The following is a 26,437-nucleotide window of genomic DNA, read 5'->3' as shown; positions in this document are numbered from 1 at the left end:
ATTTGAATTTCCTCTTTTGAAAAATGGCTGTTTCAACTCTTTTGCTCAGTTCTTAGCTCGATTGTTTTGTTGTTGAATTTATTGAGCTCTTTATAGATATTGGTCTATAGTTCTCATTCCTGTTGTCTTTTTCTGGTTTAGGAACTAAGGTGATGCTGGCTTCATAGAAGGAGTTTGGGAGGATTCCCTCCTGATCAATTGTTTTGAATAGCTTGAGAAGAAATAGAATTAATTCTTTTTAAAATGTCTGGTGGAATTCAGTAGTGAAACCATCCAATCCTGAGCTTTTCTTTGTTGGGAGGGTCTTTATTACTGATTCAATCTCCATCTTGGTTTTTGGTCTGTCTAGGTTTTTATGTTTGTATGACTCAGTTTTGGTGAATTGTATGTACACAGCAATCTGTCCATTTCTTCTAGGTTTCCTGATTTGTTGGCATGCAGCTCTTTGTAGTACTTCCTGATGATTTTTTTAATGTGGTATCTGTTGTTAAGTTTCCTTTGTCATCTCTGAGTTGTTTCTTCACCCTCTTTTTTTTTTTATTTTTGGTTAGTTGGGCCAATGGTGTGTCCATTTTATTTTCTCCAAAAAAACAGCTCTTCATTTCACTGATCTTTTGAATTTTTTGTTTCAATTTTATTTCTTCTCTAATTGTAATTATTTCTTCCCTCCTATTAATTTGGGGTTTATTTTTGTTGTTTCTCTAGGTCCTTAAGATGCTTTGATAACTCATTAATTCGGTACTTTCCCAATTTCTTGAAGTAGACACCAATTGCTGTAAACTTTCCTCTTAACACTGCTTTTGCTGTACCCCATAATTTTTTAATATATTGTATTGTCATCTTCATTTGTTTCCAGAAATTTTTTGGTGTCTCTTTTGTTTCCTTCTATGATGCACTGTTCATTAAGGATCCTGTTGTTTAGCCTACAACATTCTTGAGTTTCTTGAGTTGTTAATTTCAGCTTCATTCCATTGTGGTCAGAAAAGATGCATGGTATGATTTGGATTATTTTTTAATTTGATGAGACTTGCTTTATGGCTTAGCATATGCTCCATCCTAGAGAAAGTTCTATGCACTGATGAAATGAATATGTATTCTGCAACTGTGGAATAAAAGATTCTGTACCGGCTGGCGCTGTGGCTCACTAGGATAATCCTCCGCCTGCGGCGCCGGCACCCCGGGGCCTAGTCCCGGTTGGGGCACTAGATTCTGTCCCAGTTGCTCCTCTTCCAGTCTAGCTCTCTGCTGTGGCCCGGGAAGGCAGTGGAGGATGGCCTAAGTCCTTGGGCCCTGCACCCGCATGGGAGACCAGGAGGAAATACCTGGCTCCTGGGTTTGGATTGGCGCAGCACACTGACTGTAGCGGCCATTTTGGGGGTGAACCAATGGAAGGAAAACCTTTTTCTCTCTCTCTCTCTCTCTAACTCTGCCTGTCAAAAAAAAAGGTTCTGTAAATATCAGTTAAGTACATTTCCTCCATAGCATAGATAAGCTCTTGTTTCGTTGCTGATTTTCTTTGTAGTTGATCGATCCATTGATAAAATTGGGGTATTCCAATATAATACTATTGTATTGGAAGCTGTTACTCCCTTTAGATTTGTTAATACTTCTTTTAAATAGCCAGGTACTCTGTAATTGGGTGCGTAGGCATTTATTATATCATGTCTTCCTGTTGAATGTTCCCTTAATCATTACACAGTGCCCTTCCTTGTCCCTTTTAGAATTTTTTTGTGTTAAAGTCTATTATTTTTATATTAGGATGATTACACGTGCTCTTTTCTGGTTTCCCTTAGCATGGAATATCTTTTTACATCCTTTCACTTTCTGTTTGCGTGTTTCTTTGTTGGTGAGATGTGTTTCTTGTAGGCAGCAAATAGATGGGTTTTGTTTTTCAATCTATTCAGCCAGTCTCTGTCTTTTAACTGGAGAGTTGAACCATTTACATTCAAGGTTGTTATTTGTAAGCAATGACTTGGCTCTACCAGTTTTTTAATAAATATTTCTGTTGTTTACTTTGGCTTTCCTTTGTACTTTTACTAGGAGATTTTCTGCCTTCACCTTCTTTCATAGTGAAGACCATGTTTCTGTGTGTAGCACATCCTTAAGCATTGTTTTTAAGGCTGGATGAAAGGTGACAAATTCTTTCAATTTCTGTTTGTCACGGAAAGTCTTTATTTCACCTTGATTCATAAATGACAGCTTTACAGAGTATAGTATTCTGAGGTGACAGTCTTCTTCTCTTCAGACTTGGAATATATCTTACCGTTCTCTCCTAATATGTACAGACATGAAAGCATTACATTGTTCCCCATAAGCCAGGAGCTTCTTCCTGGTCTCCCATGTGGTGCAGAGGCCCAAGCACTTGGGTCAATTTCCACTGCTTTCCCAGCCCATAGCAGAAAACTGGATCAGAACAGGAGCAGCTTAGACACGTACTGACACCCATATGGGATGCCGGTGTGGCAGATGGAGGCTTAGCCCACTATGCCACAGCACTGGCCCCCACATTCATTCTTAAATGAGAGCTGTGCAAGGTACAGTATTCTGGGTTGACAATTTTTTTTCTCTTAGGACTTGAAATATATCTTTCCTTCTCTCCTAGCCTATAGAGTTTCTGATGCGAAGTCAGCTGTGAGTATTATTGGAGATCTTCTGAAAGTAATCTTGTGTTTCTCTCATGCCCATTTTAGAATCTTTTCTTTACGTTTTACTGTTGAGAGTTTGAGTACAATGTGTCATGGTGAAGCTCTTTTCTGGTCAGATCTATAATGTGTTATTCGTGCCTTGTGTAGACGTCCCTTTATTTCTCCAAATTAGGGAAGCTTTCTGTAATTATTTCACTGAATAGGCTTTCTATTCCATTCTGTCTTTCCACACCTTCAGGAACTCCTAAGACTCAGATGTTTGGTCATTTGATATTATCCCATAAATCGTCAAAACTGTTTTTATATTTTCCAATTTCTTTCTTTTTTGCTGTGACTGAGATATTTCCAAGGATTTGTTTTCTAGTTCAGCTATTCTTTCTTCTTCTTATCCAAGTCTGTTGTTAAGGCTTTCCACTGTATTTTTTATTTGACATATTGAATTTTCATTTCTAAAATTTCATTTTTATTTCTCTTTAAAAAAATCTCAATTTCCTGGGAAAATCTTTCATTCATGCCATGTATGGACTTATTTAACTCATGAGTTTGCTTCTGATTGCTTCTGGGTAATCCTATGATTAATGCTTTGAATTCCACTTCAGGCATTTCATCCATCTTTTAATTGTCTAGTATTGAAGGGTTGTGTTCCTTTTAGGTGGAGTCATATTGTTTTCCTTATTCTTGTTTCTTGAATTTCTGGATTTATTGTTAGGCATTTGTTGTTTTTTTCCTCTGATGGCTTTTATCTTTGATCCTTTCCTCTGTGGCTTAGTGGAGTGTCTGTTCTTTCTGTGAATACCCAGAAGCATGTGCTGGGTGTGGCCAGGGGTCTCTGGTCAGTTCTCTAGGGTGGGACGAGTATCCGGGGGAATACCCTTGTTGGGCATGGTAGATTTCTTGTTATCAGAAAGGAGGGTATGATCACCTCTGTTGGTGCAATCATATCCTTGCCTCCTTTCTTCCAAAGTGATGAATGCCCAGGTCTTAGCCCACAGTGGGCGCAATACTCATCTGTGGTGCTGAAAGAATCACACAAAGGACTGTGCAGTCCTCAGTTTGAACATGGATCCCATGGCAATGACCCACCCCAGGCAATTAGGGAGCTCTGAGCATGTGGAACCCCACACAGTGATTTCCAGGAGACCTAGTTATATCCTATGCCCTCTTGTGCAGCCACAGTGTTCCTATAGTTTCAACACACAGGGCTTCCATAGTCGTGGGGTATAGATGATCCACTCTGCCCTACTAGCCTGTCCCTTCCATGGAGAGGCTGATATTTTGAGAGAGTTGCCTGTGGGTGCTCTACCTAGGCAGTTTGCGTCCTGGAGACTGTGATATGTTGAGGCTGGGGGTGCCTCATCGTCCTATGTGGTGCCCAGCCCCCTGTAAATCCTCCCAGCCAGACTCAAAGTCAAGGGGCAATGTGGATTTAATCCCTGGATCACACATGTGCACAAGAGCCACTGCCCATGGCCCTACTTGTTTCACCATGGTGCCTTCTCCCTGCTTGCTGCAGGGCGTGCACAGAGCCTCTGCAGCCAGTGCTTGTGTCAGAATGGCTCCTTCTCCCTGTCAGCTGCAGGGTGCGTGCACCCGAGCTGCTGCCACTCTATTGCTGTCAAGATGGCATCTTGTACCTGCCTTTGCTGGGTGTGTGTCCAAGAGCTGCTGCAGTTGCTACTCATGTCCAAAATGGCACCTACCCTCCCTCAGCCAGTTGCCAGGCACTGTTGTGAAGAGGGATATGGGGAGAAAGAAACACCCTCCCCTTTATTGCTGGGTTAGCAAGGCACCCTGTCTCCCTCAGGGCTCCACGCTGGACGCAAAGACGTGTAGCCTTCCAGGCTTTCCCTCTGGCTAAATCAGCAGTGGCACAGGCTGCTGCCGTCTGATCTGACCTCGCTCTCCAAGGATGGCACTTTCTCCGGCTCTGGACTGATGGGCTCCTGTGTCGTGTCCACGCTCGTGGCTGCGTGGCTGCAGCTTGCACCCAGGTCCAAAGTGTCCCTCCTCCTTCCGTGGAATCTCCACTGCAGTTTTCTTTTCATTTTTTTTTTAAACTTTTATTTAATGAATATAAATTTCCAAAGTACAGCTTATGGATTACAATGGCTTCCCCCCCATAACTTCCCTCCCACCTGCAAGCCTCCCCTTTCCCTCTCCCCTCCCCTTCCATTCATATCAAGATTCATTTTCAATTCTCTTTATATACAGAAGATCAGTTTAGCATATATTAAGTAAAGCTTTCAACAGTTTGCAGCCACACAGAAACACAAAGTGAAAGATACTGTTTGAGTACTAGTTATAGCATTAAATCAAAATGTACAGCACATTAAGGACAGAGATCCTACATGAGGAGTAAGTGCACAGTGACTCCTGTTGTTGACTTAACAAATTGACACTCTTGTTTATGGCATCAGTAATCACCCTAGGCTCTTGTCATGAGTCGCCATTGCTGGAAGCCTTTTGAGTTCACCAACTCTGATCATATTTAGACAAGGTCATAGTCAAAGTGGAAGTTCTCTCCTCCCTTCAGAGAAAGGTACCTCCTTCTTTGATGGCCTGTTCTTTCCACTGGGATCTCACTTGCGGAGATCTTTCATGTAGGGTTTTTTTTTTTTTTTTTTTCCAGAGTGTTTTGGCTTTCCATGCCTGTAATACTTTCATGGGCTTTTCAGCCAGATCTGCGTGCCTTAAGGGCTGATTCTGAGGCCAGAGTGCTGTTTAGGGCATCTGCCATTCTATGGGTCTGCTGTGTATCTCGCTTCCCATGTTGGATCGTTCTCTCCCTTTTTTATTCTATCAGCTAGTATTTGTAGACACTAGTCTTGTTTATGTGATCCCTTTGATTCTTAGTCCTATCATTATGATCAATTGTGAACAGAAATTGATCACCAGGACTAGTGAGATGGCATTGGTACATGGCACCTTGATGGGATTGAATTGGAATCCCCTGGTATGTTTCTAACTCTACCGTTTGAGGTAAGTCAGCTTGAGCATGTCCCGAATTGCACATCTCTTCCCTCTCTTACTCCCACTCTTATATTTAACAGGGATCACTTTTCAGTTAAGTTTCAACACTTAAGAATAACTGTATTGATTACAGTATTCAACCAAAAGTATTAAGTAGAACAAATAAACAAAAAATATACTAAGAGGGATAACGTATTAAGTTGTTCATCAACAGTCAGGGCAAGGGCTGATCAAGTCACCGTTTCTAATAGTGTTCATTTCACTTTTTTTTAAAGATTCATTTATTTATTTATTTGAAAAAGAGAAAGAGAAAGACAGAGAGAGAGATGCTCTAGACACTGGTTTGTTCTCAAGATGACTGCAAAGGCCAGGCTAAAGTCAAGATCAAAGAGCTTCATTTGGATCTCTCACATGGGTGGCAGGGGCCCAATCGCTCAAGTCATTTTCCCACTGGTATTTTTTTTTTTTTTACAATTCAATACAACAGTATTACATTGATGATATCACAACAGTTTTTATACAATCATAATTTCTAAATGGTTTTTATGGCTTCATAATTATAATGTAATAATCATAGCATTATGATATCACAGTGGTAAGTTATCACATTGCAACAGATTATTACATCAAAAGCAATTTTACACCATAACAATTACTCCATCACTATGTTAGCTCTAGGATATCATGATGATGTTTTTATATCACATAAATTTTGACAATACAAATATTTTTTGTGAAATCACAGTGCCATTCTTATGGTATTGCAAATGTTTACATAATAATGGTGTTTGTCTTCACAGTTTATTATGACATAATAAGTGTAGCTTTATTAATAAATAATGTTTTATTTAATCACAATTGATAATGAGATCCCAATGCATTTTGCATCACAATTTTTATGACATCATAATTGGTTCTGACATTTCTAAGGTGTTTTATGGTATCATAATGGCTTACAACATCGCAAAAGTAGTTTATGACACCAAATTGTGGTTTATGACATCATAATTGGTTATTACATCACAATCATTTTGATGATATCACAATGGTAGTATATGGGTTAATAATGTTAGTTTTTTCTTTTTTTTGACAGGCAGAGTGGACAGTGAGAGAGAGAGACAGAAAGGTCTTCCTTTGCCGTTGGTTCACCCTCCAATGGCTGCCACGGCCGGTGTGCTGTGGCCAGCGCACCACGCTGATCTGATGGCAGGAGCCAGGTACTTATCCTGGTCTCCCATGGGGTGCAGGGCCCAAGCACTTGGGCCATCCTCTACTGCACTCCCTGGCCACAGCAGAGAGCTGGCCTGGAAGAGGGGCAACCGGGACAGAATCCAGCACCCTGATCGGGACTAGAACCCGGTGTGCCGGTGCCGCAAGGCAGAGGATTAGCCTAGTGAGCCGCGGCGCCGGCTAATAATATTGGTTTCTAACATCACAGTTTTATTTATGATATCACAATTGATTAGAAGAACACAAGGTTAGTTTTATGATTTCATGACTCAAGTTTTTTGACTTCACCATTTATTGTGACATCACATTGTTAGCATTACAACATCACAATATTTTATGACATCACAGCAGATTTTGACATTTTTGCTTTTGATGACATCAGAATGCTGTTTAAGGCATCACAATAGAATATGGCATTGCAAATGTGGTTTATAACATCACAATTGTAGTTTATGACATCACAGCAGTGACTGATGGCATCCTAATTATATCACCATGGCAGTTTTTGACATCACATTGATTATGTTACAGTTTTGGTTTAAAACACCATAATTGATTATGATACTGCAATAGTATGTTTTTGCTATCACAAGTTTTATCACATTGAAATCAGTTATGATTATTTCACTTTAACAGGCTTCCTTTTTGGTGCTCAGTTAGTTGTCACCGATCAGGGAGAACATATGGTATTTGTCCCTTTCGGACTGGCTTATTTCACTCAGCATAATGTTTTCCAGATTCCTAACAGGGATCACTTTTCAGTTAAAATTTAAACACCTAAGAATAATTGTGTGTTAATTACAGAGTTCAAACAATAGTACTAGAACAAAAAAAATACTAAAATGGATAAAGTATTACATTGTACATCAACCGTCAGGACAAGAGCTGATCAAGTCACCGTTTCTCATAGTGTCCATTTCACTTCAACAAGTTTCCCCTTTGGTGCTCAGTTCGTTGTCACCGATCAGGGAGAACATATGATATTTGTCCCTTTGGGACTGGCTTAATTCACTCAGCATGATGTTTTCCAAATTCCTCCATCTTGTTGCAAATGACCGGATTTCGTTGTTTTTGACTGCTGTATAGTATTCTATAGAGTACATGTCCCATAATTTCTTTATCCAGTCTACTGTTGATGGGCATTTGGGTTGGTTTCAGGTCTTAGCTATTGTGAATTGAGCTGAAATAAACATTAAGGTGCAGACAGCTTGTTTGTTTGCCAATTTCATTCCCTTTGGGTAAATTCCAAGGAGTGGGATGGCTGGGTTGAATGGTAGAGTTATATTCAGGTTTCTGAGGAATCTCCAGACTGACTTCCATAGTGGCTTAATCAGTTTGCATCCCCACCAACATCCACTGCAGTTTTCTCTCTAACTCCCCTGAGAATGCACTTTCTCCACGTTTTAGAAAATATTTTTCCCTGAGCCTAGAGCAGTGTGCCCTTTCCATATTCTGTCATCTTGGAACCCACCCAAATATTCTAGTATTTTAAACTTGAATTAAATTTTAAGGAGACAACATATCACATATATATTTGCAGTAGGGAATGTCACATAGATGTGAATCATGGACATATTGTATGTGACTGACAACACACATGAACTGTGGTAAGCCTTCTTGTCTTTTTAAGGTTAAATGAGTTTAATATAAATATTCTGATGATAGAATTGTCAATGCAAATATTTGCTGTGTTTTTTGAATAGTTAGGAAATATAATATTTTTATTGAGCTAACCTGAAAGACTTATTGAGAGAGAATGCTTTAAAATGAGATAAAATATTATGGGCTGACATTTTGCCATGGACTTGGTAGTGATTGATCTTTAAATGAAGAATTAAAAAGATATTTATTTGGATTTTCAACATTTTTGTTTTCCTAAAATTATTAAGGGTTAGATATAATGTAAATTTTGGGGTGTGAGAATATAAAACAATTCTGAGGACTTAGGTAGAAAATGAGGAATTATGGCTCTTATACTTGTAATCAAGAGTTTGTACGTGGTGTAGCCAGACACCTCTGACACCTTTCCCAGTCTCAAGCTTCTTTTGTCTCCCCAAACTGAACTCATGCCACAGTTGAGTGGTCCTGCCAGAGCACCCAGCAACTGAAGATGGAGCCCCAGCTTGCCATGATGCAGTGGCAGCAGACTCCTGAGAAACTATCTGGCAGTACCTGAGACTAAGCTTCCTTTAGTCTAGGTGATGGGGTGTGGAATACCCTTTACGTGGATGAGAAGTGACAGATCAGGTGAAAATACTTTTATCATGTGAAATGCAATAGAAGGACTAGTGTTCAGTGTATGTGAACAGTGTTTACATCAAGAAGGAACAAGGGATAAAAGCAATAAATTAACCAAAGAGATACCCTTGCATTCAAATAAATAGGTGCACTAGCATTCAAATAATTTCAGAATAGAAAATAACATTAGATTGCCCAAATTGGAAAAGTTTGATAATACATAGTGCTGATCAAGTTGCAGAAAAATGAATTCTCTTCTGGTCAGAGTGTACACATGATTCAGCCATTTTGAAATATATTTGTTACAGTAGGAAATGTGTATGTCCTAGGGCCCAGCTATTTCACTTCTCCTTGTTTACCTTAAAAGTCTTATTCATATGTACAATTAGACATGTACATATAAACTCACTGCAGTATCGTTTATAAGAACTTGAAAGCTCACTAGGTATCCATCAAGAGAGTGGTTCAATAAAGCAAGGTGCACCCAGAATTTGAGTACTACCCAGCTGTAAAAAATAAGCTAAAATTGTGTGTGTTGACAAAAAGGATTTCCATAACATAATAAAAAACACACACATTGCAAAAACAATTTATATGATGCTACGTATTCGCATTTATTTATACAGGAAGGGAGAGTGAGATGGAAGAAGGTTTTAGAAGGGAAGAAGGTAGGGAAGGAAGAAAGAGATGACATATTATACATTTCCTATAATAATAGTTTTCAAAGTTTTTCTGGAAATGGCCTTCAATAAGAAACACATTTTCTGAGCATAATGACTGAGTGGAGTTTTACAATATGCAAGGCCTTCTGGAATTTTTTATTTGTTTCAATTCATTCTATTTTTGAAAATGATGCATTAAATTGATTTAAGACTCAACTGTTGGTTGAAAAATCCTGTTCTGAGGCACACAAATATGTATGTAAGTGGATAGAAAAATGACTGGAAGACAATATACCCTGGAGACACATCTGGAGAGGTGGCTAGGATGGATGTTGGGTCCAGAGAGCTCCATCTGTGGTACTTAGGTTGTTTTTTGTTTGCTTGTTCATTTGCTTTCTTATTTTATAAAAGGCATGTGTAATTAAATATTTAAAATTTTATTTTTCTGAGAGTAAATAATAAAAACTATTTTCAAAAGAATTACGGAGTTTGAGAGGATAGTGATCAAAGGGTCTAAAGAAAAATAATTTTTAAGTTAAGTTGCATAATTGATTAGTTCAGCAGGCACGCATTCTAGCTAATGTTCTCTGTTTTTGTATTTAGGGCCACAGATGAGCTCATGCTTGTGGCAAGGTAGAGTCAATCCTATGCGATATCCCAGTCAAAATGTGATCAGAAACCTAGGAACTCTCTGGTATACTGTGAGATTTTAAGTTGTTACCTGTGATTGTTATATTTGTAAATCAAAAACATAAAATAGTTAATGTAAAAACAATTTTAAAAAGCCCTGTACTATCAGAAAAGGAAACATTAGTGTTTCTGCAGCATTACTATCTGCATATTTTGATAAAAGCCTAGACAGGTAAACAAATAGTTGCATTTAAAAAGAATTTCTGCAAGGAGTACCACTGTAGAAAATGCAGCCCAGGGATCGTGGCATCCTTGCAACCTGGAGCAAGCAACTCTACTTCTCTGCTGTTTATTTTATAGCTACAACAGTTCCTTCTGATTTCCCTTCATGTTTTTACCCCAAGGATAATTTATTAAATTTCATCTTAATAATCAAATAATTAATGCTGAAGAGAAGTTGGACACAGTGTCCAGGGAAAGTAGGTCCTTTGAATTCCAAATATTTAAAACAGCAAATTATTTTTTGTGCTACTCTCAACTAATTAAAGATATCCATGAAGATATGCCTTTAAATATTTAAATTCAATTCTCTTGAGCTTTGTATCATAAATGTAAATTTTTTATATTCCTATAATCAAACAAGTAGACTCTTTTAAGCAATCTCATCAAACTTTCTCTTTTAAATGTTGTAAAAACAAATGTTTATGGTAAAATATGCATATTTTCTCAACATTTAGAATCATTTTCAAAGAATCTTGATTGCTGCTAAAAGAATGATTACACTGAAATTTAATCTCATATTGGCTCACTGTGGTATGGAGGGAAGAAGAGAGGGTGTTGGGAACTTTTTTCTAAACAGGGAAATCGGCAAGAGCAGTCTTGTAGCAGAAAGTGTACTATGGGTTAAGGGCAAGGGGAGGATCACATGCCTCCACATCCCTGAAGTCTCTTTTCCGTGATCTACAGTGTGGATCTGCAGGTGAGAGGAGGCAGGGTGGATCTGTGGCTAATCTGGGGATCACAGCCACTCCTTCAAGGAGCTCTATGTTCTTCAAGGTTAAGACGGGACCATTGGTGGCCATGACATACGAAACGGGAAGCAAGACATATGAAATATGACAGCAAGTTAACCTGAAACTATGAAGCTGGTGTTACTTTATGATGAGAATTTAGTGTAAATTGTAAATGTGTCCAATGACTGAGAAAGAAATACTGGTGAAAATGGCAATTTATAATAGTCAGGAATTTGAAAGTTACTGGATTCTATCTTAGAGAATTTGTTACTTTGCTCTGTAAGATTGCCTGTTTTCAGTGTTTGTATTTAATAGTTGTAATAAAATTAGCCTTAAGGCATGTTAAGGAAGGCATAATGAATTTGAAATTTAAGAGCACTATAGTCTCTTTACACATCTGAAGTCAGGCTTTTCAGTGGCCACAATATCCAAGTCATTACTGACTCCTGATGGCAGCCCACTCTAATTGCAGGAAAAATATCCAAGTCTGAGAAGTGAAGAGAAGGAATTGTTTGTTCCACATAATAAGATAATGATGTGCTCCAGGGTCTCTACATATTGTCTCATTGTTAGGATGAGAGTCTTTGCTTTAAAAAGTGTTCTCAGAATTCTATCCCATTTTCCACTAAATGGCACTTTTGAAAGAGAACTTGACTGACTGTAGGATTTATCCCCCACAGCATCTGCAGGCATCGCTGTGTCCCAGAGGAAAGTGCGGCAGATCAGTGATCCCATTCAGCAGATACTAATTCAGCTGCACAAAATCATCTACATCACGCAGGTCAGTGATCCTGATTCTTATTTTTCTCCCATCTTTTTAAAAAACATTTTATTTTATTTATTTGAAAGGCAGCAACGGGCCGGCTAATCCTCTGCCTTGCGGCGCCGGCACACCGGGTTCTAGTCCCGGTCAGGGCGCCGGATTCTTTCCTGGTTGCCCCCCTTCCAGGCCAGCTCTCTGCTGTGGCCTGGGAGTGCAGTGGAGGATGGCCCAAGTGCTTGGGCCCTGCACCCCATGGGAGACCAGGAGAAGCACCTGGCTCCTGGCTTTGGATCAGCGTGGCGCGCCGGCCATGGCAGCCATTGGAGGGCGAACCAACGGCAAAGGAAGACCTTTCTCTCTCTCTCTCTCTCTCTCACCGTGCACTCTGCCTGTCAAAAAAAAAAAAGAAAAAGAAAAAGAAAAAGACAGAGTTTCAGAGAGAGAGAGAGAGAGGGAGGGAGGAAGGGAGGGAGAGAGAGAGAGAAACTTCCAATTGCTGGTTCCCTCCCTAAATGACCGCAACAGCTGGAGCTGGGCCAGTCTAAAGCCAGGAGCTTCTCCTGGGTCTCTGACATGGATGTAGTAGCTCAAGTACTTGGGCCATCCTTTGCGATTCTCCCAGGCACATTAGTAGAGAGCCAGATTGGAAGTGGAACATTCGGGGCTCAAGCTGGTGCCCATATGTGATGCCGGTGTCGCAGGCAGCAGCTTTACCCACTATACCACAACACCAGCCCCTTCCCTTCCATATTAAATGCAGGTTGTGGTGCTGATATTGCTGAGGAAGTAAGTGGGACTGTCAAGTGGAGTGAATATTTGTTATCCTTTCCTACTATGCATGTGAACACACACTGGCTTCACAGCAAAGCTGGGAAGGCAGTAGAATAAAAAGTAAATATGTCAGATTTTCTCCTAGGCTATTTTCTCACTGTTGATGCCCAACCAAAAATAGACCTCAGCACAAATGTCCCTCAGTGTGTGGGTACAAATGGGGACAGGGCTGAGCTGCTTTTTCCATAAGCAGCTTTAATAATGCTCACCCATTAATCCTGAGGATGATGAGTTAAAACCAGGACCTCTCAGAGCAGTGAAAGCCAAAACCACAAACAATCCAGGATTGTTAAGACTTCCTAGATGTAAACCTCACTGACTCATTGAGTGCCAAGCAGTGCTAAAATGTAGAAAATGGAGCTACTAACTATTGAGAGAAATCTGTCTAGTAATAACCTAATTGAATGTTCGTTCACAAAGGTATATGCTGTTATAAAAATAACTTTTTATAGACAAAGTATAGACATTTGAACAGAAAGTCATATTTTGAAGTTTAAGATCGTATTCCTGTGTCTTATGCAACTTATTTATTCACTTACACCTTTGATGTGCAATTATTTGGTGCCTGCTATGTGTCAGACTCTATTTGAGGCACTTGAGACGTATCAGTTACGAAACAGAGACACATTCTCTCACCCTAAGATTCAAAGAGCCAATGTGGGGATGCTGCCCATTGCTAGTTAGGGCAATTTCAATGACCCATTCCGGCAATACAGACAAATACCACAGGTCAAGGGCAGCTGGGACCATTGTAGATCAAATGGGCTAATACTCCAGTCTGACTACCCTCTCAACCAAAACATTTTGACTGGTACACACAATGACTTTATAAGTCTAGGAATTATCATCTGTTTATAGCCAGTGTCTAGTATTCCCAGGAAGCCTGTGTATTTCCCTTAACCCCTGTGGACAGTAGCCCTAGGAAATGACTCCAAGTCTCTCTTGGGGAAGTCCTGGAGGAAAATGTGTGGGGTGTTTACAGAGCAATGTTTCTGGGCCCTTCCTCAAGGGTCCATACCTTTCTTATTAATCAAGGATCTTTGGGTCTGTGAATTGACTGAGGTCTGGGAATGAGTGAGTCTGTGACTTACCACCCTGGCAATGACAACACCATTCAGGCTTGTGTCTACTAGACTCAGATTTTCTTTTTGGTTGTGCGGATCAAGGGATTTTCTAGAAGGATGACCATCAGTTTCCTTTCCAGAAACACCGAAATATCTCTGTGGGCCAGGGCATTCTGATTGACACAGTGCATCTCTGCTGCCTTTATCGTAAATGCCCCCAACTTGTCACTGGTGGTCGGTGCTGTCCCTTGTCCACTGCTGATTTGGTACATTGAAATGGGATGTTCTTCAGTGTTGTAGTGACCTCACAAGCCTTTCAGGGGTGCTGGTGCACCCCTCTTCAAGGTACTCCTCCAAGCCTCAATGAAAGGAGTGGCTTCTGTGTGGTCTTGCCGAATGTGGCTATGGAGTGGCTATGCAGGGAATGCATGATAAATTCACACATTCTCATCAGCCTTTGAATTCTATCCTCAACATGCCATAGAATCTCTTCCATTTTAACCTCACTGCACACAGGCCACTGCTGATTAAGCACTTCAGCCAACCAATCACTTAATCTACCATGTCAACTTGTACAAACCAACACATTGAATCTGGAATCTCTAGCTTATGTGCCCGTACTGATGAATTTAGTCTTACCTAGTGACGTATTTCACACTTCCTGGCCTAATATCCTTAGGATCTCTTTCATGGATATGTTCTCTGGGTTGTTGCTGATATTTCATAGCAAAATCTTACAGTTCTTTCGGTGTACAAACTATATCCTGCTGGGTCGTGGTGTACAGGTCTTGCCTTGGATCATAATGAGAAATGATTCCAGTTACGGATTTGATCCTAATTGTGGTTATTATGATGAATGAGCATCTTCGTGAAGGTATTTGTCCCAGTTGAGGTTATCATAGAATTTCAAGCAAATGGAGGCTTGCCTTGTCTGACAGAGCGTGATAAGCTCCTACCACCAACAAGGAAAGCTCGGAAAGACTTGGGTTTCAAGACTGTCAGTTTTATCAGGTTCACAAGATGTTCCTAATCTGAGTGTTAGGACCCTTTTCTTTCCCCTAACTTTCACATGAGAAGCTTGTTGAAATGTGAATTCACTGAAACTGGTAATTTAGTAACTTACCCAGTTAAATTTTGGAACTGATTACCAGCCCCATCAGTGCCGTGGCAGCATAAAGTAGCACGAAACTGCTTTTACGACTGACGTGGACTCTTTCCGGGCTTCAGAGCGTGACTTGAGCTGAGAGGTCAGGGACCCAGTCTTGTCATTGCCATCTGTACATGCTCCAGCTCAGTCAGAAGCATCCCTGCAGCCCACAGTCCTGCCCAGCGGTCAAGTGCAGCCGCCATTTGGCCTTCGGTTTCCCCTTCATTCAGGTGACAGCCTGATGAGCCTTGATGCCACTGCATGCCATGCATTACTGGGTTCCATGTCCTGTTGGCAAAAAACCCCAACCAAACAAAACTCAGCTCCGGGCTGTGTTCCTGTAGCACAATCAAACCGATTCCCAAAGCGTACCCGTGAAGGACCCATATCCTGGTACATAGCTATATAAGTGAGAGTCCAGTCAGAAATCACAGTGATGTCAACAAGGAAGATCTAATAAGAAAAAAAATAACTGTAAATAGGGTTTTGCCTCCAAAAAAGGAAAGAGAAATTTGAAGAATATAAGGAGAGCTGATAGGAAAGTGATTACTTCCGGCTGGGACAGAGCCCCCAAGAAAAGAACAAATAACAAGAACAAACAACATACAGAAGTGGATCTCTTGCCCTGGGCTGAGGTCCAGAAATCTTAGGAAAAAAAAAAAAAAAGAACTCAAACTAAAGGGCTGTGCTGCTGCAAGGAAGTGAGGCCTCACTCTGTGGCACCAGAGCGAGCTCTCAGGTGAGTACCTCGTGGTGAGGTCCCGTGTGCTGGGATTTGCCGGGTGTCGGCCGAGAGGCTGGTATGCTGGGAAGCACTAGGCGAGGCCACCTCAGGGAAGGTGACGCCATGGAACTCTCTGAAAGCTGCTGCAGGGCTGGTGCCACTGAATCCAACTGGGGGACCAGCCACTAGGGATTGACGGGCGCTGACTTACACACTTTAGTAAGCTCAGCAGGACGGGAGCTTCCCTGATCCCACAGACAGGTCCTGCCCCTCCACTGCCCTCTACTGGCAGAGCTCAGCATCAAGTCTACTGGCCAAGGACAGAGGTTCCCAAAACCCCAGTAGGCCTGAGTGGGAGCCCTCAGGCCCACACGATGTGGACCAGCCAATTGTCGCTCCCCGTCTTCGTGGAGGAACGACACAGGACCCTGCGCTGTTCTTTTGTCTGCTCGGCCCTCCCCGGGTTTGCTGCTGGTTCTTCCCGGGTTGGCTACCGTCCCTTCCACCTCCGTGGAAGGGCGGTTCCCCCTGGCCACTTTCCCCACTTCCGCGGGGGAGCGGCACACCGCCGGCCGGCTCTCTTGGGGGCTGCACAGGTGTTCCCTCAGATGTTCCTCTTAGATGTTCCTGGTGCATGTTGTCTCTCTCCTCCTTTATAGTCCTTTTCCGCCAATCCCAACTCGGCTGCCCACACGCCGAGTACGCTGCTCTCCTCCAATCAGGAGCAAGTCCCACAGTTTATTGGTTGAACTGGAGGCAGCTGTGCGGAAGCTGTTTACTTCTCTCCCAGCGCCATATTGTGGGAGAGCAGATGCATAGAACAAGTCTTAATTCCAGTAACTTAGTCTAGTCCGAGTTGCTCCCAGTTGCTCCCCACACCAATGAGCTCTCTTCTCTGGTGCCACCCACTTCTGAGTTCTCACTGTTCTCCCTTTCACTTCTCCCCCCAGCCTGGGGAATCTTTATTAAGCCTGGGTAGAACAGCCTGGCTCTTATCAAGTTTTATACCAAAATGGTATTCTTTTCAATCACCTCAAGGGCTGCCTTTTCAGATGCAAGAATCCAGAACTGATTAGTCCTGTTTTCTGCCTTCAATCTTTCTCTTAGGCAGTCACACAGAACTGTCTGATTAAACGAAAGAAGGTGAGGGGAAAATATGGAGAGTGGATTTGGTTAATAAATCAGAATGCAATATGTCCTGTCTACATCGAGTAAAGACATTCTTTTTAAAAATGCATTTCAATTTAAATAGATAGAGAAATATGAGAAAACATTCTTCACTTTAGTATTATTGAAATAGACTTAAACAGCTTTTTTTGTTACCTTAACTAAACATATGTGTTTAAAAATGATTTATTTATGTATTTATTTGAAAGAGAGAGACAGACAGACAGAGAGACAGAGAGATTTTCCATTTGTTGGTTTCACTGTCCCCAAATGGCCACAACAGGCAGGACTGGGCCAGGCTGAAGCAAGAAACCTGGAGCTCCATCTGGTTTCCCTCAAGAGTGGCAGGGACCCAAGCACTTGGGTCGTCCTCCACTGCTTTCCCAGGTGCCTGAGCAGGGAGCTGGATTGGAAACAGAACTGCTAGGGCTTGAGCCAGCACTCTGATATGGGATGCTGTGGTTACAAGTGGCAGTTTAACCTGATATACCACAATGCTGACCCCACTATTAACTATTAAATTAAAAAAATACCATGTGAAATTTAAGTGTCATTTCCATATACTTGTTTTTGCTAATTTTTATGTACTAAAGCACTTCTTAATGGATGTATTTCATTTCTTTTTGAATTTCAAAGTATTATATAGCAATAATGAAATCATTATAAATATCTTATATTCTTCGGCTGCAAGGGTAACAAATGACTTAATACTTTTTGGCAATTTGGCATTACTTGCTACAAATTCAGATATAACCATTTTGATTTTTAAGATATGTTTTCAGAATACTTGGAAGTCTATGACATTGCATGTAGTGAGGAATGATTGCCCTCTGGGGAATTTTAACTTAAAATGCTAAACAAAGTCAAAACCTTTCAAATAAAGGTGGGAAGTGCAAGTGCAAACATTGAACTAGTGAATTTGCTATAGATCCAAGACAAAATTGAGATCTACTTTTTCTGGTGCTAATTGCAAAGGGAACACTGCCTCCTGAACCATCAAAATCTGTGTTGTCACATGCCACTTACTAGTCAGACTCTCACACACTGACAGTTGGTGACTACACTGAACTGCAGGGCCAGGCACCTCCTGACAAAACCTCTTCCTTTTGGCTGATGGTGGCCTTTGCTGCCCGGTTTCCATGAAGATAGATCTGCAAAGATCATCTAAAAGTGACAATGTTAAAAGGCAGAAGGTCAAAATCCTTGCTCTTCCTTCCTTGATTTGACATCTGTTTCCATCATAGCCAAAGTGGCCGTCCTCAGATCAGCAAGCTAAGAATGAAACCAGTGGCTCATTTCCGTTGCTAGAAACCAAAGTCTATCTTTGAGTATACAAGGTAACTAGGGTGCCTGTGTTACATTTGAGTGTCTTCATGCATCATTGCTTAAGTAAGACCTGTCCAGCCAAATCAAGCTTTGGATTTAACCCTATACTATGTTTTTATTGTTCTGTTAAATAAGTGTTTTGACCAAAAAAATCAACATATAGCCACTTTTAAACATGAAGCACCTGTTTCCTGGAGAACAGACAATTTGATGGAGCTGTTTTAGACTACGCATCTTCACAGCCACAATTGTTTGTCAGTGTACAGCATCACAGGTGGTTGAAGGCATCAATGGACTGTCCTCACATAAAAATGATATTTCAGGATGTATGTACTGGATAAAAATACACTGTTTTCCCTGCAGTAGTAATGGATTAGAACAGCCCCATCTATATACCCCCATCTGGATCTACTGGTTACCAGAGGCAAGGGAGACAGAAATGAAACAGAATAAGAAGTTAGGGTAGGGCCAACACCATGGCTCACTTGGTTAATTCTCCATCTGCAGTGCCGGGTTCTAGTCCCAGTTGCTCCTCTTCCAGTCCAGCTCTCTTCTGTGGCCCGGGAAGGCAGTGGAGGATGGCCCGAGTACTTGGGCACCTGCACCCGCATGGGAGACCAAGGAGAAGCACCCGGCTCCTGACTTCGCATCGGCTCAGTGCCGGCTGTAGCAGCCATTTGGGGAGTGAACCAACGGAAGGAAGACCTTTCTCTCTGTCTCTCTCTCACACTGTCTATAACTCTACCTGTCAAATAAATAAAAAAAAAATTAAAAAAAAAAAAAGAAGTTAGGGTCAAGCTGTGTTTCTCAAGGCCACTCATGTTTTCGGGGTATGTAAATTCTAAGTGAAATATGATATTCGTGTATTTATTCTGATGATAACAATTGAACTTTTTGTTTTAGCATTTAGGGCAATCTCCTCTTAATATCAAAACACCTTTTTAAAAAATAGACTAAGGTAAGGGCTGGCATTGTGACATAGTAGGCTAAGCCTCCACCTGCAGCGCCAGCATCCAGTGTGGGTGCTGGTTTGTGTCCTGGCTGCTCCTCTTCAAATACAGCTCTCTGCTAATGGCCTGGAAAGCAGCTGAAGATGGGCCAAGTGCTTGGGCCCCTGTATCAGCATGGGAGACGCTAAAGAAGCTCTTGGCTCCTGGCTTCAGATTGGCCCAGCTCTGGCCATTGCAGCCATCTGGGGAGTGAACCAGCAGATGGAATACCTCTCTCTGTCTCTCCCTCTCTCTGTCTGTAACTCTACCTCTCAAATAAATAAATAAATAAATAAAATTTAAAAATAGACTAAGATAGTAATTTAAGTCACAAGGTATTAAACAGAGTCCTAGCAACTGATGGTCTGTTGAAGTATTCTTGGAGATACCGGAGAGTCTTTAGGAAGAATCCATAGACTATTTCAGTCTGGGAAAACCTTGAGTAAGGCATGCAGATCATATGTCATGTTCTGTCTTCTGTTACTTTGTAGAAAGAAACACAAACCCCCACAACTTTTGGGTGTGTGACTTTGAAACAGTCATTTGGAATCTGTTTCTTCAACAGTAAAATGGTGACAGGGGATGGGGCTATGCCATAAACCACAGCATGTGAAAATGTTTGTAAACTATGAAGTCTATGCCACAGTAATGCCAGTGGTGGTGTTGTTTGCTCAAGGATAACGGCTGTGTTAGAGATCTTACTACCACAGAAAGTATCCTTGTATATCACAGCATCTCTTTAAGCTCTGATTTCCTTACCTATAAGAAATAGGTACATACCTGTATCATGCGTTTGTTGTGGTAAAAAATTGAAGGGAGATAATACACATAACAAGAGTAATTGTGGTGCCCAGCAATGTGAATCATGGGTGTTAATGGTGTTAATATTTCATCCTTAATAGTATTGTCCATATATATGTATATATATTATGATATTTACTCTATCTGCAATTGAATTATGGATGGGTCATTATTGTGATTAACATTTTAAATTCTTGCATGAAAGCTTTAAAGATGGGGTACTCTGCAGTGAGGATATCTCCAGTGAGATACTATACCTTTCTTTTTTAAAAAAAAAGTTTTATTTAGTTATTTGAAAAGTAGAGTTATGAGGGGGACAGGAAGAGGGAGAGACTGAGATCTTCCATCCATTGATTCACTCCCTAAATGGCTGCAACAACCCAGGTTGGGCCAGACTGAAGTCAGGAGCCAGGAGCTTTATCTGGGCATCCCACATGGGTCACAGGGGCCCAAGTACTTGGGTCATCTTCTGCTGCTTTCCCAGGTGCTTTAGCAGGGAGCTGGATTGGAAGTGGAGCAGCTGGGGCTTGAATCAGCACTCATATTGGATGCTGGCATTGCAAGCAGTGGCTTAACCTGCTATGCCACAATGCCAGTCCCACTATAGCTTTCTAATACTGCCCTGTAAATGAATCAGAAATTGACCGAATGTGAACTTGCTCACATGAGTTTTCAAGAGGAGCAATAAATGCAATTCTAAGTCGACTGGAAGCTCATCAGGTTAAATTCATAGTCAGAATTTTCAGAATGTCTGAATTAGCATCTGGGACTGACAGCTCCCAGTACTGGACCAAGTCTCTTTTGAAGGAACTATGAGCCCACAAGCACTTCACACTTTCCAAACTTTGTTGTGGCAGACAAGGCTGCCTTTCCTTCTGTGGGGCCAGGGTGCAGTTCTATATGCAGCAACTGTACTGTCCTGGAACAGGACTGCCCCCTGCTGTTTGAGGTGGGGAAGTGGCAACTTCTGGTACATGTCAATAGGGATTTCTCAAACCCAGAGGTCTCCAGACACTTTTCCCACCCTCCCACCACTCCAACCCATCACCTTGCCAAAAAAGTATGCACGTCTCTGCCCTTCGTTGTCTCTTTCTCCTCCAAGTTAAATTCACCCCACTTCAGCTATTCTGTCACATACACAAATGTCATTTATACTCATTTCCCTTCTCTTTCAACTATTTGTTAACTAGTGCTGAGAAATCTTTCTGTCTCTCTACCCCTTTCCCCTTTCTCCCTCTGTGGCTTCCTCCCCTCCATACATATGTTTTAAAGATTTATTTATTTATTTGAAAGTCATAGTTCCACACAGAGAGAGAAGGAGAGGCAGAGAGAAAGAGAAAGAGAGGTCTTCCATCTGCTGGTTCACTCCCCAATTGGCTGCAAAGGCTGGAGCTGTGCTGATCTGAAGCCAGGAGCCAGGAGCTTCTTGCGGGTCTCCCACATGGGTGCAGGGGCCCAAGGATTTGGTTCATCTTCTACTTCTTTCCCAGGCCACAGCAGAGAGCTGGATTGGAAGTGGAGCAGCTGGGACTCAAACCGGCACCCATATGGGATGCTGGCACTGCAGGCGGCAGCTTTACCCGCTATGCCACAGCACTGGCTCCCATGCATCTTTTAAAAATAATTTTAAGAAGATTTATTTATTTGAATGGTGGAGTGATGGGGGGGGAGCGAGAGAGAGAGAGAAAGATCTTCCATCTGCTGGTATACTCAAATAGAGAGAGAGAGAGATCTTCCATCTGCTGGTATACTCAGATACAGAGAGAGAGAGATCTTCCATCTGCTGATTTACTCCCCCAAAGGCCTCAACACCTGGGGCAGGGCCAGACTGAAGCCAGGAAGCTGGAACTCCATCAGAGTCTTCAATGTGGGCAGCAGGGGCACAAGTACTAGGAACATCTTTCGTTGCTTTCCTGGGCACACTTACCTGCAACTGGATCAGAAGCCAAACCACTAGGACTTGAATAACTGCTCCCACATGGGATGCCGGCATCACAAGCAGTGGTCTAACCCACTGGGCCAACCCAAACCACTAGGACTTGAATAACTGCTCCCACATGGGATGCCGGCATCACAAGCAGTGGTCTAACCCACTGGGCCAACCCTGGCTGCATCTTGGTTCCTCCTTTCATTCTGTGTGAAGGACAGTAATAACTATGGCTATTTGCTAGGAGTGGGGGTAGGTGAGGGGGAGGGGGAGGGGGGAGTCAAATCGGAGGCAAGGAAAAAGGAAGCAATGGTATTTACAGCAGAAGAGATCAGCAGAGGCTCTTTGCTACCAACCTACATAAGCTTTCAAAGAATACCAAAGGGCAGCAGTGTCTCCAGAGCAGTTGAGTGTGTTTTCTCCCTAATTAAGGCGACTTTGACGCAAACACTAGGATTAGAGATGCGTTTTTAGAACATTTTTCAGTTGCATTGTTTTTTATGTTTTATATAATTACAGTACTTCCTAATGGGCCCTGCATTCTATCATGTTTAGGATCAGGTTTTCTTTGGCTATGAAATCAGCTGATGTGTGCCCCATAGACTCTGTTTTTTGCTCTACTAGGACCTTCTGTTGTGTTCCCTCGTTTCATGGAAGTTGAGTGAGTTCATGTCCTTGTATTAGTCAGATGTGGTCAGTTGTGCTGTGCTAATAGATCCACCCTGAGATCCCTTGGCTTGGTACACTAGAGGTTTACTCATTCACTCAAAGTTGGGCTGGCCAGGTGGTCCTGCTCCACCTGAAACAGGTGGACTCCAAGTTTCTGGTGGCAGGGTAAGCCAGAAAGGGAGGAAGCACTCTGGCTTTGAATTGTGTCATTGCTTTTGGCCAAAAATAGTCCCCTGGCACCCTCCCAAGTTTGTAAGGGAGCCTGGGAGATGCAGCAGAAGTGGGATAGTAACAGCTTCTGACACATTCATTTTTCTTTCCACCTGAGCTTTGAATTATAGTCTTTCAGTTTTCAGTCTGGAGAGCACTTGCTACAATAGTTTTCTTTCCACTTAACTACCTGCTTTTTTCTCATCAGTTCCTCCCTATCTCATTTCAAGTTCTCTCCACAATTTAACCAAAAAGAAGCATTATATTAAGGCCTTATGTAATTCTGACACTATTTATTTTCTGTTATATTTCTCCCAAACCTTATTTCATCTCCCCGGGGTTTTCAAGATTTGTGATTTCATTGTAGAATTGCTACCTGCAAAGCACTGCAAATTAGGCTTTTGATATCCTCATTTGCACGCAATTACTGTAGTTTCTAAGATTCTACAGTGACTTCCTACATTTGATTCCTAAATCTTAGTAAGCCAGGCCAGACCATAATATACACATATCCATTCTCTCTTTCTTCTGGATAAGACTATTCCCTAGGATCTGATCTCTCCTCAGTCTCACCTTGAGGCAGGCTTCATGCAGGAATGTATTTCCCAGTGCAAAGGTCTCTCAGGACCAGGGCTGGAGTGTTTAGCACGGTCCTGGGCACACTGTAAGCACCTAAGCCTAGTAAGAAGTATGCTTCCTGGTCAAGGCTATTGTTTACAAAATTCAGTGTATGCATGCAATTAATAAGTGATTCAGTTATATGAAAAATAATCAGGGAAAGAATGCTAAGATAAATAAAGCAGATCTTTGAAAGAGAGAATAATACCTTCCAGCATATGCTCATTTGGAGTGAAATTTAAAATTCTTATTTAGTCCCATTGACTAGATATTGTTACATTGCCACCTCCCACCAAGACCTCCTGAGTGGTCAGTCCTGCAGTGTGTACAAGTTGGTTCTAATGATTGTTTTCTCATTTTCTTGCAGCTTCCTCCAGCTTTGCACCACAATTTGAAAAGGAGGGTGATAGAGAGATTCAAGAAATCCCTCTTCAGCCAGCAGAGCAACCCTTGTAATTTGAAATCTGAAATTAAAAAGGTAAGGTTTTCTGCATACAGGCTTCTCTGGCTGGCAGAAGCACGTCCCAACAGTAACATTTAGACCTCCTTGGCTTTGTACTTTAAGCTGTGTTCTCCATCCAAGGATGTTATCACTGCTTAAGACAGGTTTGCCTTGAATTTTCGCACCTTTACTTTTGTGGCTGTTATTCTCATGTAACTGATAGTTCTTTCAGTATTACTACTCATAGTATTTTCCTAAGAATAAATGTCAGTCCCTATCTTTAACTTAAAACATGTGTGGTTTCGCCTCTGTTGGGGGAATTCCATAACCACACTTTATTAGAATAGTCTTCAACAAGGTGTTCAACTGAGATGTGCCACTTTGAAGAAGCTGTCTTACCAGCTGAGGCTATGAGTTTCATCATCTACTGGGGCTGAGTGAATTGTTTCCAAGACTTCTTTCTGTCTACAGCATTCTACAATCCCCTAAACTTAGGTGCTAGCAGATATTTCTATTCCTATGTGTAGAAATGAAATCACTGGGGCCGGCATCATGGCTCACTAGGTTAATCCTCCACCTGCAGCACCAGCATCCCATATGGGTGCTAGGTTCTAGTCCTGGTTGTTCCTCTTCCAGTCCAGCTCTCTGCTGTGGCCCGGGAGGGCAGTGGAGGATGGCCCAAGTGCTTGGGCCCTGCACCTGCATGGGAGACCAGGAAGAAGCATCTGGCTTCAGATTGGTGCGGTGCTGGCCATGGTGGCCATTTGGGGAGTGAACCAATGGAAGAAGACCTTTCTCTCTGTCTCTCCCTCTCACTGTCTACTCTACCTATCAAATAAAAAAAAAAAACTAAATAACTAAATCAGGGAGGAAGAAAATTGATTACTTTTATTCAACAACTCTGAGACAGGAAACCCTTTTGTTCTAGTTGGTAGCTTGTTTTGACACAGCCTCTGGAAGTGGCGTCATCTCCCCATTCTGCTGTCTCAAGATGGCCCAAGACACAACAGCTCAGGCCCTCCTGGGTGAAGGCACCTGGTCCCTCTCCAATTTCATATTTTTAGAAAAGTTTCATCACGTACTTCCACCCTGGTATTGTCATTCTGCCAATTTTTTCCCTTAAGGTTCCTTTCTGCTTTAATGGACCCAGTATTAAGCATATGCTCACTCATCATTCAGAAAATATGATAGGTTCTATGATAAGAAATGCAAACAGTGTTATTTCTGCAGTGTTGCCTTGTGTCAGTGGTGTCTGCTCACACACGCACACACACACACACACCCCACAAAGAAGATGGGGAGAAAGACACAGCTGCAGGTAAACACAGCCCCAGCTAACCTCAGCAGGGATTAGGGAGGGTTGTGTCGGCAAACAGAGTCAAGAAACAAAGCTGGTGGAGATCAAAACAGAAATAGAGGAGACTGCCAATATTTATTTTATGATATTTACACACTGTACCATGAATACCAATACATATATTTTAGAATGACAGAAGCTCAAATCTGCCGTGAAAAGATTACACGTTGCTTGGTTTTTATATTCTTATTAAAATGATATTCAGAATAATCCAGTTTGTGCACAAGCGTACTTTAACAGAAGCCTACTTTTATGAGCTGAAAGCGTCCGCCGAGCACCGTGTGCTGCACAAAGGCGCTAGTCGCTCCCTACGCAGTGATTTTCCATCAGCGCCCGTCCTTACAGCAAGGCGCGTTCCCTTCTAGTCTCCGACTTATTGTTACTGTAGGTTTCCCTCCCTCATTGTCTCCCCCCGCCCTCAGTCAAAAAAGAGATTTCCTTTTGTTAAACTTTACCCTCTCCCACCCCCACTGCCTCCACTGGCCCCTCATCTGCTTTCCTCTGCATCAGGTAGCATCTCTTGTTAGTACACTTGCCTTCTGTCATGGCTCGTCAAAGCAGAGATTGACAGGGTGGTAGAGGGTTCCCAGGGAGCAGGAAGGGGATCCAAGGGGGCAGAGGCTTATCCTTATTTTCAGCTAGGTTAAACTCTCCAGTGAAGATTGCTGTGGTCTCTTCTCTGACATGATAAGCTCATGGTGGTCAGAGGAGATGGACCCTCAGTGCGAGAAGAGGGAGCACTCAGCTCCAGAGCTCAGCCCATGACCAACAGAGGTAGGATCCTGCTCCTTGGCAGGAGGCTCGGGCGTGAGCCCTCTCCCCATGAAACTGGGTTGCACCATCATGGTGTGTGTGCTTCTGGTCAGGGATGCAGGTGCAAAGAAATCTTCAGCTTGGATATTAAAACCCTTCCCATCCTTCTCTATTGACGTGAGAGAAAGACCACCTTTAAAAGCTTCCATTAAAAACCTCCTTCATTTTTTTTTTGGTCAAGAATGACTCTATGCCTGACTC

At 42.0% G+C, this 26,437-nt stretch overlaps 1 protein-coding gene across 6 annotated transcripts in view; it reads left to right on the top strand.

The window, feature by feature from the left end:
- Positions 1-26,437, top strand: part of NEK10 (NIMA related kinase 10) — a 376,418-nt gene that overhangs the window by 332,384 nt on the left and 17,597 nt on the right. For 4 of the 6 annotated variants that reach the window (XM_008266080.4, XM_002716230.5, XM_051858880.2 and 1 more), the window contains 3 exons: positions 10,349-10,378; positions 12,069-12,169; positions 23,992-24,102. In XM_008266080.4, coding sequence (XP_008264302.2) covers positions 10,349-10,378; positions 12,069-12,169; positions 23,992-24,102 — 242 coding nt within the window. The remainder of the gene's footprint in view (positions 1-10,348; positions 10,379-12,068; positions 12,170-23,991; positions 24,103-26,437) is intronic. The other 2 variants (XM_008266081.4, XM_008266079.4) reach the window with 1 other exon arrangement.

The sequence above is a fragment of the Oryctolagus cuniculus genome, chromosome 4 (assembly GCF_964237555.1).
Source record: "Oryctolagus cuniculus chromosome 4, mOryCun1.1, whole genome shotgun sequence".
NCBI classification, from domain to species: domain Eukaryota; kingdom Metazoa; phylum Chordata; class Mammalia; order Lagomorpha; family Leporidae; genus Oryctolagus; species Oryctolagus cuniculus.
Note: the sequence above shows the minus strand (reverse complement) of the source record. Positions and strands in the feature narration are given on the sequence as shown.